We start from the raw sequence: 17761 nt of genomic DNA on the forward strand, positions 1-17761 counted from the left end.
TATGAGCGCTGTATAATTCATGAGCTTCTGTGAAATTATACTTTTGTAATTTCTGTAATTGATGACTCCGATTGTAATAAATATTTTCAATCTGGCATGATGAAAGAGTTGATGTCCACCGGGCACATATTTTATTTAGGATCCTGTTAAAGAAGCACAGCGCCAAGCTTTGGGAGGAGGAAAGAAATCATCTGCAACAAAAGCTGAGTGGCAGAAAGAAGAAAAAAACACGAGTTGAATTAAGTCTGTCAGATTTACCATCTGAACCGTCAGTTGTTTAAATCTTCCTATGGATAAATATTAACGTGCTCTTTAACCACGTCCGGACCCTGATTTTTGTTTCTATCACAATGTTTTTACAGTTACAGCTGTGTTGAAATGACGCCTTCAGGGCTAATGTTGAAAATCTAAATTACAGATTTTAGTGCTCCTCTGAAATGTGTGGGATTTAAACAGGCGGTTTTCCAACTATAAGAACTTATGTTTAACATAAGCTGTTGATCAATATGCATTTCCTGGAGAAGGAGAGAAGAATATGCTTCTTACAAGTTGTGTTTAGTTGATTTTATCCCACCAAAGTGGTTCTAGAGATAAACCAAAGTCCCAGTTTAATCACAGAGAAGTGAACTGCTTCCATCAGGACTCATTCACACCACCAGCCTGCTCAAATACGGAGACCGCCATGTTTAAAACTCCTATTCTACAGTTATAATAAAACCCTCAGCTGTAATAAAAAAAGATTGTCTGTGGAATAACATGAGCTCGATACTTCCTATCCTCTGACTTTTTAATATTCCTGGTCATGAATGATGTTGAAACTCCAGCAGCAGATTCAGCTGAACATGCAGCTATGTTCATAAACTCTGCCTGCTCTTAATCAGGCTATCCATGGTTCAGTTCTCAGATTTTTCTGTGCAGTGTAAACCCAAATATTAGATTTTTCATGCAACATATCTAAAATATTTGAAAGAAAATGCATCTTGGAAAGTTAAAATACAAATGTGCAATGCTATGCTACATGCTAATGGCTAGCATTTGCACAGGAACACCATTTATTCTGATTGGAAGACTGTAGATGTTAGCTTCAGCGGTTTCATGGTGACAGTTTTAAATATGTACAAAACATATTCTTTATAAAATATAAATGCTGCAGGTTTCATATTTTTAATTTGCGCAATTTTATGATTAAAGAAAATGCCTCTACTGGTGAACTGCAATGTAACTGAAACATTTAATTAAGGTGTTTTCCCACCTGACAGTGCGGTATGTTTGATTCACCTCGGGACCAAAACTACAACATTTGTTACATTTTCAGCTGATGTGGTTTTCTTTCTCACTTTACTGAGTCAAACCAAACTAACTGAGCGACCTGTTCCCCTCCTCGCCTGTGGGGGCGCTTCTCCAAAAACATCTGAAGGAAACGACACAAACATCTCTAAAGAAGACAATGAGCACGACTCGCAAAATGGAAACAAAAATGGAGAGACGTCAGATTTTAGCGGTTGAAGGATTTCTCTTTTGTCTTTGGCAAAAAACTATGAGCCATTTCTTCCTCTAGCGCTAGGCTAGTGCGGTTGTTTTGGTTGTATTTACCCAGAATCCCCTGCACTGTAGTCCACTTTCTGCTTTTGGGGCGGTCTCTGGTTCGTTTGGCTTTCACATACACCTTCAAACTGCACCAGAGTTCACTTCAAATGAACAAAGACCGAAGTTTGTAGATGGACCAGAGTTTGATTGGCATTCACACCTCCCCAACCGAACTGGACTTTCTAGTCAAATTGATTGGAGTTGGATTAAAGTGGACTAAACAGGACTGGTGTGAACGCATCATTAAATTTATAACAAAAAATCACAAACATCTTTTCATCGCTGTCATTTGCTATAGTGTATTACTTGAAAATGGTCTCAAAACAACAATAATTTCTGAGACAATTTCTCACCCAGCTAAATTCTAACAGGCCTATCTCTCTCATGCATTTACTCTCTATCCAGCAGCCTTCACTCAATACCCAACGCTCCGTCTCTAAAACACACACACACCAGCAGCACTCAACATGCGCTGCCATTAGGCTGTCAGTTCGTCAGGCCAATAGAATAAGTGCCGTGGATTAGGCTGACACACACAGAGGGAGAACGGCCGGCATACTGAAGAGGTGACAGACATCCTGTCATAAAGCTCTCCCTGTCTTTAACCACTCAGACGATCAATAACAGTCAGACCTAATCAACTTAGTGTCATTTTCTTTCTCCATCCCACTTTTATTTTTCTGCTTCTGGATGGGAGTGACGAGCGACACAAAGGAGGACAAGACTTATCTGCTTCCCCACAGTCTCGTCCTTTCACCTCCTCTTTGCGTCCCAGCTCTTTTCTTCTATTATTCATCCCGTCTTTCCTCTGCGATCCCGTCCCTGTGACCTCATCCTGTCTCTTCCTCCTTCTCTCATTCTTCCTTAAAGTCTTTCATCTAAACTTCACCTCCCGAACCTTTCCTATCCTCCCTACTCGTTCTGTTTTTTCCACTTCCCCTACATGTTCCTGTCACACCTCTCACTAATCATATCAAGGCTGTTCTAATTGACCTGAAGGATGTTAAATCCTCCTCAACATGTCGGACCGCGTTTCTCCTTCATTCTCCTCCTTTCATCCTTTTTGTCCTTGCTGCCGAAGAAAATCAAACATAAATCGGGAATTTATTACCTGAACTTGAACAAGAAAGGCTCAAAAATAAATCCTTTTTTTATGACTTTAACCTCATTATCAAGCGTTACGTTTTACCTTTTTCTTTCCTTGCTGTCTAAAACACATCTACAGGTTCATTGAAATCTCATTTCACCAAATTTAAGGCCATTGTGTCTAAACTGAGTTCTTTGCTAACTTCAAAGCAGTCAGATTGAAGAGGGAGGAAAAAGGGATCATCAGAAACATCCAGGTGACTCTGAAGGCTTGTGCGCGTGGGAACCTCAGATCAGACGGACCAATGTCGCCCTCTAACGGCATACATGCGAACAACACCCTGAAAAACTGTTTCTAAAGCAAATTTACAGGGAAATTTACAACGTAAATATCGGTTATGCCTAAAAATGTCCAAGTCGGGAGGTTTTGAGTGCATTAGATGAACATTATAAAAGGGAAAGAAAATGCAGTTTTATTTACACGTGACTGTAAAATTCAGTTTTCACTCTTCCGCAAGAGGTATGAACTAAAGTCTTTTCGGTTTGTTTTTGTTGGGGGGTTTTTGTTTGTTTTTGTTTTTAGTAGATTGTTTGAGACATGAATGAGTTTGATTTTGCGTTTGGAGATTTTCAATTGAAAGAAACGAGCCAACAGGAAAGTCCCGCTACACCTTTACGCGCGGACAGCGGCTCAGTCTGTGGCTCCGCAGGAACACAGAGGGGAGATGTATGAAGAGTTAAAGGAGGATTCAGAGCTCGGAGACAGTCTCCCCTTCAGAGCAGCCTCTTTCTGCGATCCTACAGGTCATGAATACCAAGCAGAGCGAGCTGGGAGAGCGGCATGCACACAAAGCGGACAGGCTGCTGCACTGTCGCGCTGAAAACCATGGCCAAACTTCAGATCCAGTAATAAATCAACGATCTCTTAAAAACCAGCAGGAAAGCAAAGTTTTAACAGACAGCTGAGTTTACAGGGCGGATGCGTTTCGTTTAAATGTTTACTGAACAATTTGGCTATATTCTTACACTGAAATGTGTAAATAGTAACATAAAAAGTGAGTATTTCAGCATTAAATAAAATGATGCCCGGTGTTTTAGAGCTTTTTTCCATACAGAGTCTTTCAAAACCTGCAGGTTTCGCCAACTGTCCGGTGCGTAAAAAGCGCTCCGGATGCCGGATGATCCCGACATTTTCACAGAAATTCAGGTAAATTGGCTCAGACTTCTGCCTCCTATTTGGATCTGAAGGTCGTGGAAAAAGTGGACATGGACATCTGATGGACAGAGATGTGTCAGGAAATCATGTTTCCAGATTTCAGGGCGCAGATACAAAAAGGGAAAACTTGGCGAAATGTTGTAATTTGGATTCGTGTTTAAAACAATTTAAAGGTTTAAAGTTTGATCAGGTTCCTGGAGGGAAAACTTCTATACGCAGAAATTAAAACTTTCAACACCTGAACTTTAAGGAGTCAGCAGATTCTGGGTCATATGTCAAGTTTTCTCCGCGGATCAGACATGAAATCAATCCAAACAACAATCTAGATTCTTCTTCTTTTCAAATACACTTAAAAAAGAAGAAATAAATTAGAGGAATTAACGGAGTTCCTACCTGGGAAGAACTGCCCTTCAGTAAATCCCAAAAGTACCACGCAGAGAAAAGCTGTCGGCAAAGAGCGACAATAACTCCGTTCATCCATCTCTCCTCCTCTTTCTGTTCTGGTTCTGTTGCACTTCGCCGAACAGAATCACTTTACATACTCCAGTCTGGTCCAGCTGGTGGCTTCCCGGTCCTGTCTGCAGGAGGAAGGATAAAATCCGCGCATTGGTGGACGCAAGAACCAGACAGAGACAAGTTGGAGCTCACTCTTCCTCTCTTTCGCTCCTCTCCTCCCGGGTCCGACAAAAAGTGTTTGTGCGTAACTGCGCGTGTCCGTGCGTTTGTAGGCGTGCGCGAGGGGAGAGGGGGTGGGCGTGTGCGTGTTTGCGCGCTCAGACGGTCTGTCTGTGACACACTGACGAAGAGTTGGAGAGGAATGAGGAGCGGTGCGCACCACGCCGGGTGCCAGACACGCCCGTAAAGACGCGGCGGTTACCGCGCGCGGAGTTTCCGGTGATGATTTCAGATTAAGATGGAGGGATTATTGCGGAGGAAGGTGAAAAATTAAAAGAAATCGAGCAGGATGTGAGAGAATCTGGAGGTAATTTATGTACATTTTGTTGGATTTCAATTTTTTTCTTTTGGTTTTGGTTTCTGTTCCCCAAAGTCAAACAAGTTAACACAATCTGTCATTAAATGTTTATATTATATTTTCAGATATTATTAAAATAGATTTTTAATAACTGGTTCTCCAGAAAGTTACGTTTATGACAAAATAATTGAGAAAAATAGAATATTCCATTTAGGTGTTTCACAGGTTCCATTTAATCGATATAAACTTTTAATTTTGAGTCTTGTGAGTCTCCGTGTTGATTGAAAGCTGGAGTTTGGAGTTTTTTGGTCAAATGTTGGTTTTTATTTTGTCGGCCAGACATCGCATCTCTTCCGCCTCGCCGTTTTCCTCCAGCTTTACGCGCCAGCTCCCGCAGGTTTCCCCCGGGTCCCGCCGCCTGTTTCCTCCGCTAAGCGACCCGTTTCACGCTCGGACTGAACTCATCTGATGCTTTTCGTTCTCCGAGTCTTTCCTTCTTTCTGTCACTAGAACAGCGCGGGATTCCCGTAACTAGAGCTGCTTTGTATTAACTCTACCTTCATTAAGACACACATAAACACACACAAAGCGCACAATATAATTATTTCAAACTGATTTGACAACAATTTAAATAAAATTTCCATCAAGGCTCACTGCTGTAAAACCCAGATAAATGTCTCCTTATCTTCTGCATAACTTGATGAATTCAGGTAATTCACCCACTAGAATCTAATACTCAGTCAGACAGTAGCAGTTTTCAGGTTTATAATGATTCTTTAAATTTCACTTATCTGTTCTTTTGATAATTTCTTTATATTTCTTGTCTTTCACCATTTTTGTTTGTTTTGTTTTAGATTTAGTGTTTATTTCTGTTCTGCTTTCCTTTCCCAGCTGTTAATTATTTCCTCATTTGCTGCTCTCCCAGCTGCATCCACTCACCTGTCATTAGCTCTTAGTTCCTTCGTCATTCCCATTCCGTCCTTAGTATATTTATAGGAAACATAATATACAAACGCTCTCATTTTTTACGCTTTTTGTTCTTCCATTTGCGTCTCTACTGATTCTAAAAACAGCCCAAACACTTAAAACAATGGTTTTTGCCAATAACTTAATGATTTTTGGTGTCTGGAAAATGAGCCATTTCAAAATCTTCCGGAATTCCAGACACTGTCCGTTACCCAGCAACCCCAACCTGTTACCTAGCAACCCAAGCTGAGTTCCAACACATTTGGTCCGTTGGTTTTATCGGTGTATATGCTGTACAAAGACTGCTGGAAAAGACAAGTGTTTTGTTGTTGACTTACCATCCAGAAATCACTTGGTGCATAATCATTTGTGCAGGAGTCTCCACTCTTGCTTTTCAAAGATTTACAGCAGTATAATTGCGCATCTGTTTGCAGCCATTTTCAGTGTAAATGTTGAATTTTGGGGCATGGTCAGCAGCAGATGATTTGAATTTAAAGTGACAAGAGGTCCTCCTTATAGGCAGAGCTGATCAGACTAAAATCTCATTATGGAAGATAATGAGATTTAAAATTTAACGAACATGTCTTGTAATGCCCATAGAGCTATTCCAACCAATTCTATTCAATCGGAAAAGAATTGGTAACTTAACGACTAAAGTAAAAGTTGAGCTGAAACATTAGAATGCAACTGAAATGTGACACCGTGACCAAACCTAAAATTATAATAATGACAAATCAGAGTAGAATCAGACCAGGTCACTGTTTGTTTTTCCTCTGCTGCACATGCAGCCACCGCCCTCTGCCCTGCAGTTTGGTCTGTTCTGGGTCTCAGGATTGATTTCACTCAGGCCTAAAGTTCCCCACTGGTGACTGGATGACCTTTCAGCGGCTCAGAATGTCTCTGCATGCGACACCCGGGATTACATTAACATCATCCACAAAAAATAAAACAATATGTCAAATGCTTTGATCTGAAGTAACAAGCAGTCGTCCACCCACGAAACGTTCACAGCTGACCTAATTCCTGCCGTTCGCCGAGTTCCTGCTTATCTCTCTTTTACTCTGTGGAGTTTTTATTTCTGATTTGCTCACCAAGAATTTTAGAACGGATACTTTGGGTCAGTTTTTTGGTTTCATGAGCACAAAGTGCAAAAACAAATCTTTCAAAGTGTTTTTTGTCTAGTTTCTGGTGCACATGTTTTATTACACTTGAACAAAGGCAAAACTAACTCTCAAGTAACTTTTCAGCAAAATATAAGAGCTTGTTTAAGTCAATAATTTCTTTATATTGATTTTTAAAAAGTACTGGTTCAACTGGAAGACTATTTCATTTATACTAAGGGAAAAATGTATTTTTATGAGTGAAATAATCCGCCGGTTGAATTAGTTCTTCAATATTAATGAATTATTTGCTTAAACTCCTACTTCTTGCTAAAACGTTACTTGTTGGTCAGTTTTGTCTTATTGAAATGTGCTCAGATATTTGAGTTGTAAACTAGACCAAAAATTCTCGGTAAGATTTGTATTTTTTGCAGTGTGGTGTGAATGTAAAGTCTTTAAAAACACATGAAGGTAACCACCTTCCTACGACGTATGGGTTCAAAAAGAAAGGGAATTACATCAAATGGAAAAAATAACCTGCTAAAATAAAACTACTTTCATTCTGCGCTGGGGTCCAGCAGAAGCTCTGTTGATGTAAATGAGTCCAACAGGTTTGTCTTTTGGCATGAGGTGTTTAGCTGTCGCGCCCAAACTGTGTCCTAATTTTAGGGATGTTTGGTGATGAGTCTACAGACGTGATGCTGAGGTTGTAAGATGTCACGTTAACATGTTTTTTATTTATTTATTTATTGGAGCTGCACAGTGGCGCAGTTGGTAGAGCTGTTGCCTTGCAGCAAGAAGGTTCTGGGTTCGATTCCCAGCCCCGGTTTTCTGCATGGAGTCTCCATGTTCTCCCTGTGCATGGTGGGTTTTCTCCAGGTACTCCGGTTTCCTCCCACAGTCCAAAAACATGACTGTCAGGTTAATTGGCCTCTCCAAATTGTCCCTAGGTGTGAGTGTGTGTGTGCATGGTTGTTTGTCCTGTGTGTCTCTGTGTTGCCCTGCGACAGACTGGTGACCTATCCAGGGTGACCCCGCCTCTTGCCCGGCACACCAGCTGGAGATTGGCACCAGCAACCCTCCTGACCCCACTGAGGGACAAGGGTGCAGGAAAATGGATGGATAGAAAAAATTTACTTTTATCGTCACATTAACAAACACAACATGGCAACAAAATGGAAGGTTTTACTTATTAGTCCAATCCAGATGTGTTAAAAACGACTAACAATATTCATGCAGATGTTTTGAGCATTTCTACCTCAAACTGTTTAAAAACACGTTGTGGGTTTTTCAATTTTTCCATTTCTAGCTCAGATTAATTGGCCTCTCCAAATTGCCCCTAGGTGTGAGTGTGTGTGTCCTGTGTGTCTCTGTGTTGCCCTGTGACAGACTGGTGACCTGTCCAGGTGACCCTGCCTCTCGCCCGGAACGTTAGCTGGAGAGGAACCAGCAACCCTCCTGACCCCACTGAGGGACAAGGGTGTAAAGAAAATGGATGGATGGATTTATTTTTTGGAAAACTTCATATTGTCAACACTTGTGTTATGTGCTACTGATGTATGGCTGTATAATTGCTCTGTAAAAATAATAAAAGTGTAAGTTCTAAAAAAGAAAAAAACCCACATAAAGGTGAACACATGGTTTCTAATGTTTCTGAGCCCGGTGCCCTTCAGAAATCCCCACTGACTCTCTGGTATTTGTCTCCCTCCCTTTGCAGGTGAGCGTGACAGGATGCATTAAATCCAGTAAATTCCACGCAGCCTTTTGGGACGGTCCAGGCGAATATTTATCCGTACGACTTAACGCTGCTCAGTTCAACATGATGGCTGCCAGAAAGCGAAGGACGGCTTGTTGATCAACATGGCTGTGTTTTCAACATGGCTGCCAATATAATAACAATATTCATCTACATCCACTGTGTACCCAGACTCTTTACACTAATCGTTTATATGAAAACATTATTTCCAATTGTAGATATATCCTTGCATCCCTGATCCAGTAAAACTTCACCCACTGCTGCTTGAATCATATCACATCATCTATTTTGTGTTACATCTATTGTGTTATTGATTTTGAAACATATATTTACGCAAATAGATAAATTCCTGCCGTAAATAGTGGTACTTTTTAAATGTTATTGTTTGGAATATTATCTCTTGTTGTCAATTTGATTTTTATGGAGTGGCAGAGCAACAAAAGGTTGATGTAAGCTGGTTAGTTAGTCAGGTTAAATTAACTTATCGAGAAAACCATTGAGAAAAAGTATATGCAGAAACAGGAAGTTAAATCGTTACCTTGCAGAAACCATTTATAAATGAAATCATTATCTCTAGAAAACTTTCGGGGGAAAATATTTATGGAAAACAGGAAACTAACTCGTAATCTTGAAAAACTTGAACAAGTACATGTGCAAAAAAGGGAAAACCCTCATTATCTTGCAAAAATGAACTTCTCATCTTCAGAAACTTCTCATCTTCAGAAAACTATCAGCAAAATGAAAATGCAGAAAATGTCCACCTTCACCTTCCGCACAATCCATCCGGTTTGCATTTCAAACTCAGATCTGATTGGAAATTCAGATGCAAATAATTTTACTGCAGAATCTGCAGCTAAGAAGAAAAAGGAAAAAGAAACACCTGAGTGGTGTGAGCGCGAACCTTTGAGTCGTCCAGTTCTGCTGTAACTGAACAGCACAGTATTAGTTTCTTCTTTAACCTGAGAGCCTGCAGGTCTGCGTCCCTTTCGACCTCCCAGATCTTCCCTCTGCCTCACTTTCTCCTCCGCCTACATTATGAATTTCTGTGCTGACAGGTAATGAATATTTCCATTATTCAGTGCTGCAGAAATCAATGTCTCATTAACATGAGGACGTGTTTGTCCAAGGCACGATCGGGACACAAGCGTCCGTATCCTCTTCACCTCTACATCATCACTTATTTATTACAAATCAATTATGCAGAGTCGCAGCAGTTTGTTCAAGTCTCTCCAAGTTCACTGTGACGGGAATTATTTCAGAACCAGTAAATTATAAGACTGACTCTGAACAACTGGATTACGTATTTGTTTAACTCTTGGGTCCTGATGGAAATGGGAGGAAATCCATAAGACTCATTTTAAATGAGTTATTTGTAGTTATTTTTAAACACATTTCATGTGTTTAAAAATAACTACAAAATTTTTTTTTTTTTTTTTTTTTAAACACATTTCATGTGGCTGCACAGTGGCGCAGTTGGTAGAGCTGTTGCCTTGCAGCAAGAAGGTTCTGGGTTCGATTCCCAGCCTGGGGTCTTTCTGCATGGAGTCTCCATGTTCTCCCTGTGCATGGTGGGTTTTCTCCGGGTACTCCGGTTTCCTCCCACAGTCCAAAAACATGACTGTCAGGTTAATTGGCCTCTCCAAATTGCCCCTAGGTGTGAGTGTGTGTGTGCATGGTTGTGTGTCCTGTGTGTCTCTGTGTTGCCCTGCGACAGACTGGCGACCTGTCCAGGGTGACCCCGCCTCTCGCCCGAAACGTTGGCTGGAGATGGGCACCAGCAACCCTCCCGACCCCACTGAGGGACAAGGGTGCAAGAAAATGGATGGATGGATGGACATTTCATGTGCTCAGGCACATGCAAAAATGTTTCTCACATGTACAGGTGGATTTATAGTCCCTGCAAAAGTGTTCATGCATACTGAGCTTAAATGCTGTAAAAGGTTATTTATCTTTTTGTCCTAGATTTCTGCTCACTGTATATTGAAGGCTGCTAAGTTTATTACTCTGATGGAGCGACTGGCACTGTGCGGCACCACTTTAAGCATCAGCGCAAATACAAACCCAAAAAAACAAACTTAGAGCAGTAAAATAATCCATCCAACCAAACAAGTCACAATTCAATAACAGGAGAAATATTCAGGCACAGTTTAAGCCTTATGACAGAGAATTAAGACCAAATTAAAACAATTTAAATTACTATAATAAAAACATTAAATTACTAGCATAAACCCTTATGAAAATAAAGTAGAAATAACACAAGAAAAAGTTGATATAATATCAGAACAAAGTTGTAATATTATGACTGTATTCTGGTAATATTACGATTTCATTCTTGTAATACAACAACTTTAGTTTCAAATCATTTCAACTTTATTCTTGTACAGCAAATTGTTGTAATTAAATGTTTTTTTAATTCTACGTATGGCCCTAACACTACATCCTATAATCCCCACCAACACTGGAATCGATTTATTTTTCTATTAAATAGCAATAGTGCAACGTCTGATTATTGATTGTGATTCAACAATCGGGAGCTTTTTGAAGCATCTCATTTTCCACACACCAAAAACCATTAACTTATTTTTTTTAAGCACAACCGTAATTTAACTCTAGATCCACTATGGTAGACCGTTTGTGTAACTCCTTGGTCAGCAATGTACGCCAGCATGTGCTAATCCATAGGATGTGATAAGTTTTCATATTAAAAGTACACATTTACATTATTTACTTACCATTTCACAATAATGGTGCGCCTTAAAGCCCCTCTTACACATGTTGACCTCTACAGTCTTCAGCTTGCCAACAGGTGTTTCTCGTGACCTTTAATAAAAGGAAACAGCGACTTCTGCATTGTACCACAAAAAACCCTAAAAACTTACTATTCTTGGCATAAGAGTGACGGCTTTGAATCTTACTCCAGCCTGAGCACGAAGAAACTTGAATCCAGAGTTTTCACCCTACAAACTGCATGTCATTTTGGCTCACACACCTGGAGCGTGTAGCACTGATGTGGAGAGAATAGCTCCTTTAAAACAAACAGAGATCACTTAGTTCAACAGTGATGTCTCACAGAGTCATATCTCTGGAGAATAGATATTTGCAGGAATGTGTCTCCAGCAGGGACAGTTTTCAAACCTTTGACTTTATTGAAGGCTCTCAGACTGTGAGGAGACCTCAACACGGACCTGAAAACAGAAATTATATCTCTCAGGTCCAGTTATTGTATTTTGTGTTGCTTGTTTCTATGGAAAAAATATATACTGACATCACTTAAAAATACATTCCCTGTGATAAATAGCTTAGAACTTTCTATTCTGTATGTTTTGGGCATTCAGTCCGCTGCAAGCCCACACAATACAAACAATGCCCCGTTGACAGAAACAGGCCCATTTATGCGTTAGCATTGGCTAAGTTAGCCGCTAACCTAAATAACCGTTAGCGTTAGCCTTGGATAGGCTAACAACTAGCATTCCTAGGCTGCTGGATCGCAACTTGTACTTTTTTTTCAACTTTAACAAGAAAAATGGTTGGAATACAATATTTTTAAGCAACATAAGTTATATTTATATACCTGCTCTTTTAACAGAGTTCACTGTCAACGGAATATCAAGCATAAACATGATGAACAACACGGAGCTGAAGTTCGCTTCCGATTGAGACTTCCGGTTAGGCAAATGGCTAAAGGGCGATTCCACCTCATTTATCTACTACCGTGAGCGTCTTTATTTTGCTCTATCTTAAAACCATCAAATCTCAGAGTCATCAAACATGGACTACTGTGTTATTTTAAACTAAAAGCCTAGTTTGTGATTTGTGAAACCTTTATTTGTGAAAGTAATAAAGGGCTATATTTATGCATTCACAAATTAGTTATTTTATGCAATAAAATAATTAAATATTTAAAAATCCTGCAATATAAAATTTTTCATGAGTGGGAGAACTTCAGTAATCAGTGTTGTATCAAATACTTATTTTCCCCCCACTGTATCTGCAGAGTTAAATGTAAAATATGTCTTTTGCAGATTGCAGCTTTGCTGCGAAAGCAACTCTAAAATATGTTGCCCTTTTCTTCTCTCCGTCAGAATATCATAAGAATTGTTTGGCCTTTAATGCCAGCTCAGCATCCTCACTGCACCCAGATGCAGGCTGAACCTGAACCAATACCAGCTGACAGCAAGCAATACTGAGGGGCTGAATTATTAATACTGTTTGGGGGTTTTTCAAACACCAATACACTCTTAGTAAATATTGCATAAATCAAGCTGTCTAAACAGGAAATTATGTTTCTGCAGAGAACCGTTAGAAAAATTAAATTAGATTGGTGCAAAATGTGGCTGATGAAAGGACTTATTATGTCTTAACATTTTTTAAATTCCCCATCACAAAGGGGGAAAAAATGCTTGTTTTTCTATTATTCGTCTGTATCATGCAATACTGCAAGGACAGTAAGCGATTGTTGATTATAAGGGCAGTTTCCCAGAGCGGTATTAGAAATGCAGGCCATTTAAAAAAAATTAAAAGTTTATGCCCTCCTACAAAACTGCATGAGTTTTGTACTTTTGCATGTAAAATCAGTGAAGATGTGCTCTTCAAAACCCTGACATGCTGATTCTGATTTTGTCCAATACCAATTTTTTTTTGTCCAATTTTCAGCAATGGGGTGACTATTTCTACCGGCACGTTAGCAGATGTGACCAGGTGGACGGGTCGTCTTCCTGTCGTCTTCTTCTTCTTCTTCAGGGTTTGTGCCATTGGGTTGTTGAGCAAATGAAACCAATTTAAATTTGGCCAAAAATAAAACAGAAAAAAAAATCCACCGCATTCTAGAGCCAAAACTTTCTAAGTTTTCAAAAAATGTGCCCTGTTTCCATTAAAGAAATTTATTTTCGAGATGTCAAATTGCGTAATTATATTTTGCTAATGTTCTCACGCTAATTTGGTGACACCATTTTAGACCCACCCGCTTCCAACAGGAAGTCACTTATTTTGCTGTTGGTTGTCTTTCCCTTTCTGTTATGATCTGTGTTCAGTATAGTTTATTTTGGGATTTTCTGTGTTTAGTCCTGTTTCCCCGAGTCTGTGTTGTCCTGTCAACCCTTGATTGTTCCCAGGTGTGTCTAGTTCCCTTGATTACTCTCGTGTATTTAAGTCCACCTGTTGTCTCTTGTCAGATCCTCGTCGCATGTCGTCCTTCTACTTCTCTGTCAGTCAGTTTCCTCAGTTGAACTGTGAAGTCCTGAGGTTGCTTGGTTCAGTCTTCAGTCTCTATGTCAGGTGCTACCGGTATTAGCTGTGTGCTAATTTGCTGCCTGTCCTGGACTGTGAGCTGTTCATTAAAATTCATCCTTTCATCTACATCCGGGGTCTCCTGCGTTCATTCTCACCACCACCAACCACACCCCATGACACTTTCACTCTGACATACATTATAAGCTGGAAGGCCAAATTTCGGTCTAATACTTGCAGCTGGACTTGTACGAAGGTGATTTGAAAGATTCGGTGAATGTGCCACCTAGTGGACATGTGCGGGAGCGCGGTGAGAGCATCGGCCTGCCAGGATTACTTTACTTTCCTGGTGAATCAGAGGCATAACAAAGACAAACAGACTTCTACCTGCCTTGGCGCATCGATGCTGCACCTGGAAATGTTTTGGAGGAAGGAAATGAAAGTGTTTAGGATTAACACCAGAAATACTTTAATTGACGATATTTAATATCCAGCTCTCTTTGTGCGGGTTGGAGCCTGAGGAGGGAGCATCTAATTGAAATCCAAGCCAGCACCTCACCTGCACATAAAAACATTGATTCTCCCTGGAGACACAATTGGCATTATAGCACAATACATAGAAAATTGCTTCTAAAAAAATCCCATTTTCCATTTAACTCTGCGACAGGGGCAAGTTCTTACATTAAAATTATGTAATAAACAGACAGAATACAGGACAAGAAAAAAAAGTTTAAATTAGTTCTAGAATCCATAACAAAAGATGGAGATTTCCAGAGAAACTTTACCTTTAAATCAGCAGTTTGGGAGCAAAAGCTAGATTTGAAACTTAACATTTAATTCAGTCATTTTTATCTCTTTAGATTAGTTTTATTTAGCACAAAACTGGGGCTGCGCAGTGGCGCAGTTGGTAGAGCTGTTGCCTTGCAGCACGAAGGTTCTGGGTTCGATTCCCGGCCCCGGTCTTTCTGCATGGAGTTTGCATGTTCTCCCTGTGCATGGTGGGTTTTCTCCGGTTTCCTCCCACAGTCCAAAAACATGACTGTCAGGTTAATTGGCCGTTAGCTGGAGATAGGCACCAGCAACCCTCCCGACCCCACTGAGGGACAAGGGTGAAAGAAAATGGATGGATGGATGGATAGCACAAAACTGATCACTGTAGAATCTGGTAAAACATGCACATGCATGTCGAATCAGAAACAAAAAGACAATGAATAAAGGAAATTCAGTGACATCTGCTAGATCAAATTCATTACAGCAGGAACTCCCCGTTTCCTTCTGTGGGAGCTGAGAATCTCCATTTCCCCGTCAGAAGTCATTTCCCCCCCATAAAAGCAGACAAAATTTCCATGCAGGTGGTCTTTGTGTGGATTGTGAGAACATGAGTGTGTGTGAAGTGCAAATGCGACCATGCACGTTTCAAAGAAATTGAAGACTGGATTATTTTTTTTATATGTGATTGGGAGTGATTTACAGCTGCAGGAGAGACAACATCCATCTCCACTCAGCCTCTCTCTGCAGGAATGATGGATGCCTCTCCGTTTGGGAAATCAGAAGAATGGAAGTCGTTCACAGCTGAGCACTCACTCGGTCCTCAGATCTTTCCCTTTCTCCTGTCTGCGTCGACTCACACAACCTGATCCATTTAAGTTTAGCTCTCTATTTGCATTGAAATCACATCAAGGCAGGGTGCAGAGTAATGAACCAGCACAGCCTGAAAAGGAAGGCAGGGGGCAAAAGAGGGAGACCGAAATAAAAAAAAACACAACACAAAGGTAGACAGGTAGCGGCGTAGATCGCTGACAGGAAGAAGGAAAGAAGCTGCAAGGAAATAAATCAAGAAATAAAAGAGGAAAATTGCAGGAAAGTGAAGTGAAAATCAAGCTAAGTAAGCAAAGAGGAAAAAATAAAAAAAAGTGCAATCTGAGCAGAGGACGTTTGAAAAGGAATATGAAAAATCAGTAGCTCCGTTTCCACTGACATTAAAATTTCGCAAATTGGAATTCTGAAAATAAATTTGCCAAATGGAAAGACAACGTAAAAAAACAACAACCCATCCTTTATGATAAAAGTTTTTGCACTAAGATTATGTTCTACTTTTGACTTTATCGGAATTCTACTACTACTGCTGGAAACGACGAAGAAGACAACAGGAAGTGATAGGAGGAGAATGTTTTTTAATGACTCGTCACATAAACATATTTATGTGTGATTTTAATAGCATTTCTTTAGTAATGGAAATACTGCAATTGTGAAATTGTGTATATTTTGACATTAGCAGAAAATCAACCAAGTTTTGCATACTTTAGTAATGGAAACGCAGCTATAGATTCAAGTTTGGGAGTCAGATAAACTTGTGATTACAATCCTTTCTCTGTCTGACTTTTTTTCTCAAAATTCTGACTTTCTTGTTCATATTTTTGTGTGCCAAATAAATAAACATCCTTAGGTGTGTTAATTATGTTGTTAGTACATGAACATAATCACATGAATGTTTCTTCCTTTTTATAGAATTTGTAAACTTGAACTTTATCCACACTGAACTTATCCCAAATTGACTTCATAGATTTGAGTTTTAAAAGTAGATTTTTCATAGTTTAAAATATTTTGTTTCTGAGATTAAAGTCAGATTTGTTTTTCATCCCTGTCGCCTAATAATGTACAAGTTATTGAATATTTTTTATCTGTAATAAGCCAAGAGTAGCTGATCAGGAGCACTGGGAACATTTCAGGAGGGTTGGTTTGGTTTATGCTGCAGACACACAGGCCAATCGCACCAAGGCCAACTGTCAGCTGAGAAACCGAGCGTTTTAGACGAAACCAGGAAAGTAAAAAGAGTAAATCTGGTGCACAAAAGGCAAGAATTAAAAACCACAGAGCATTAAAAAAAACGAGTCAGCCAAACGCGTGAAATTAAGTGACTTGTTCCATAAAAGCCCTCAGTTTGAGACTGAAAGTGCACACAGTGGGAAAGGTAAGCTGTATCGCCTGCAGCAAGGGCATTAAACAAAATAAAGCACTGCCTATGAACCTCTGTTCAGCCTTACAAAACAAGTCAATAAATTGTTATATTATAGCATATAACATGGTCTGTATGGCATGAAAAAGTGCTTTGCTAACAGCATTTTTATACCACCTAAATGACATTTTTGTGTTGTACTCTGCCAGCAGCTGGTGGAGCAGATTGATGCCAGTCAGACTAAATACTCCAAACCAGGATGCAGCTTAAGGGGAGCAGAGAGAGTATTCTGATATAATCCATATGATGCGACGCATATAAAGCACAGAGCAATTTAAGAATGACTTTGGATTAAAGATAAGTGAATATGCTTGGTCAGAAACTTTCCAACATGTTATAATGTTATTCCCTCATCAGAAACAAACCTGGAGTGTTACCATAATTTTTTCATGGAGGTTTGAGCAATCCTTTAATCACCTTGGCAACCATTCAGTTGTGCTAAACGCCCGGTTGGACCAAGCCCCGCCTTCGAGGCGCAGCTCCTCCCCCACTCAGCTCCTTCAGACTAGCCAGAAAAATTAGAACTGCTAATAATAGGAGCTACTTCTTAGAGCAACGCTGGTAAAAACGTTAAAAGGTTAATAATATAGAAGTGTTGTAGTATGGAAAAAACATAGTTTCAGAAAAAAGAGGCGTCTTTAAAGAGACAGAGGCACAATTTCAAGGTATTAAAATCAGGAAGTAACATTTCTCTCAAGACATATTAGTGTTAAATGAAGAAGCTCCATCATTTCATTCATTATCTCTTTAAGCAATTTAAAGTAAGGAAATGCACGCACTAATTTACTTATTAAAATAAATGTACATATAAATACATGTGACTGAACTTTGTTTA

The 17761-nt window shown here is 39.8% G+C and overlaps 1 protein-coding gene across 14 annotated transcripts in view; it reads right to left on the bottom strand.

Moving 5' to 3' along the window:
- ptprt (protein tyrosine phosphatase receptor type T) overlaps nt 1–4714 on the bottom strand; it is a 316254-nt gene extending 311540 nt beyond the window's left edge. For all 14 annotated transcript variants that reach the window (XM_017304835.1, XM_017304834.1, XM_008408309.2 and 11 more), the window contains exon 1: nt 4283–4714. In XM_017304835.1, coding sequence (XP_017160324.1) covers nt 4283–4370 — 88 coding nt within the window. In that variant the 5' untranslated portion in view covers nt 4371–4714. The remainder of the gene's footprint in view (nt 1–4282) is intronic.
- Nucleotides 4715–17761: the final 13047 nt, after the last annotated feature.

The sequence above is a fragment of the Poecilia reticulata genome, linkage group LG5 (genome assembly GCF_000633615.1).
Source record: "Poecilia reticulata strain Guanapo linkage group LG5, Guppy_female_1.0+MT, whole genome shotgun sequence".
Classification (NCBI taxonomy): domain Eukaryota; kingdom Metazoa; phylum Chordata; class Actinopteri; order Cyprinodontiformes; family Poeciliidae; genus Poecilia; species Poecilia reticulata.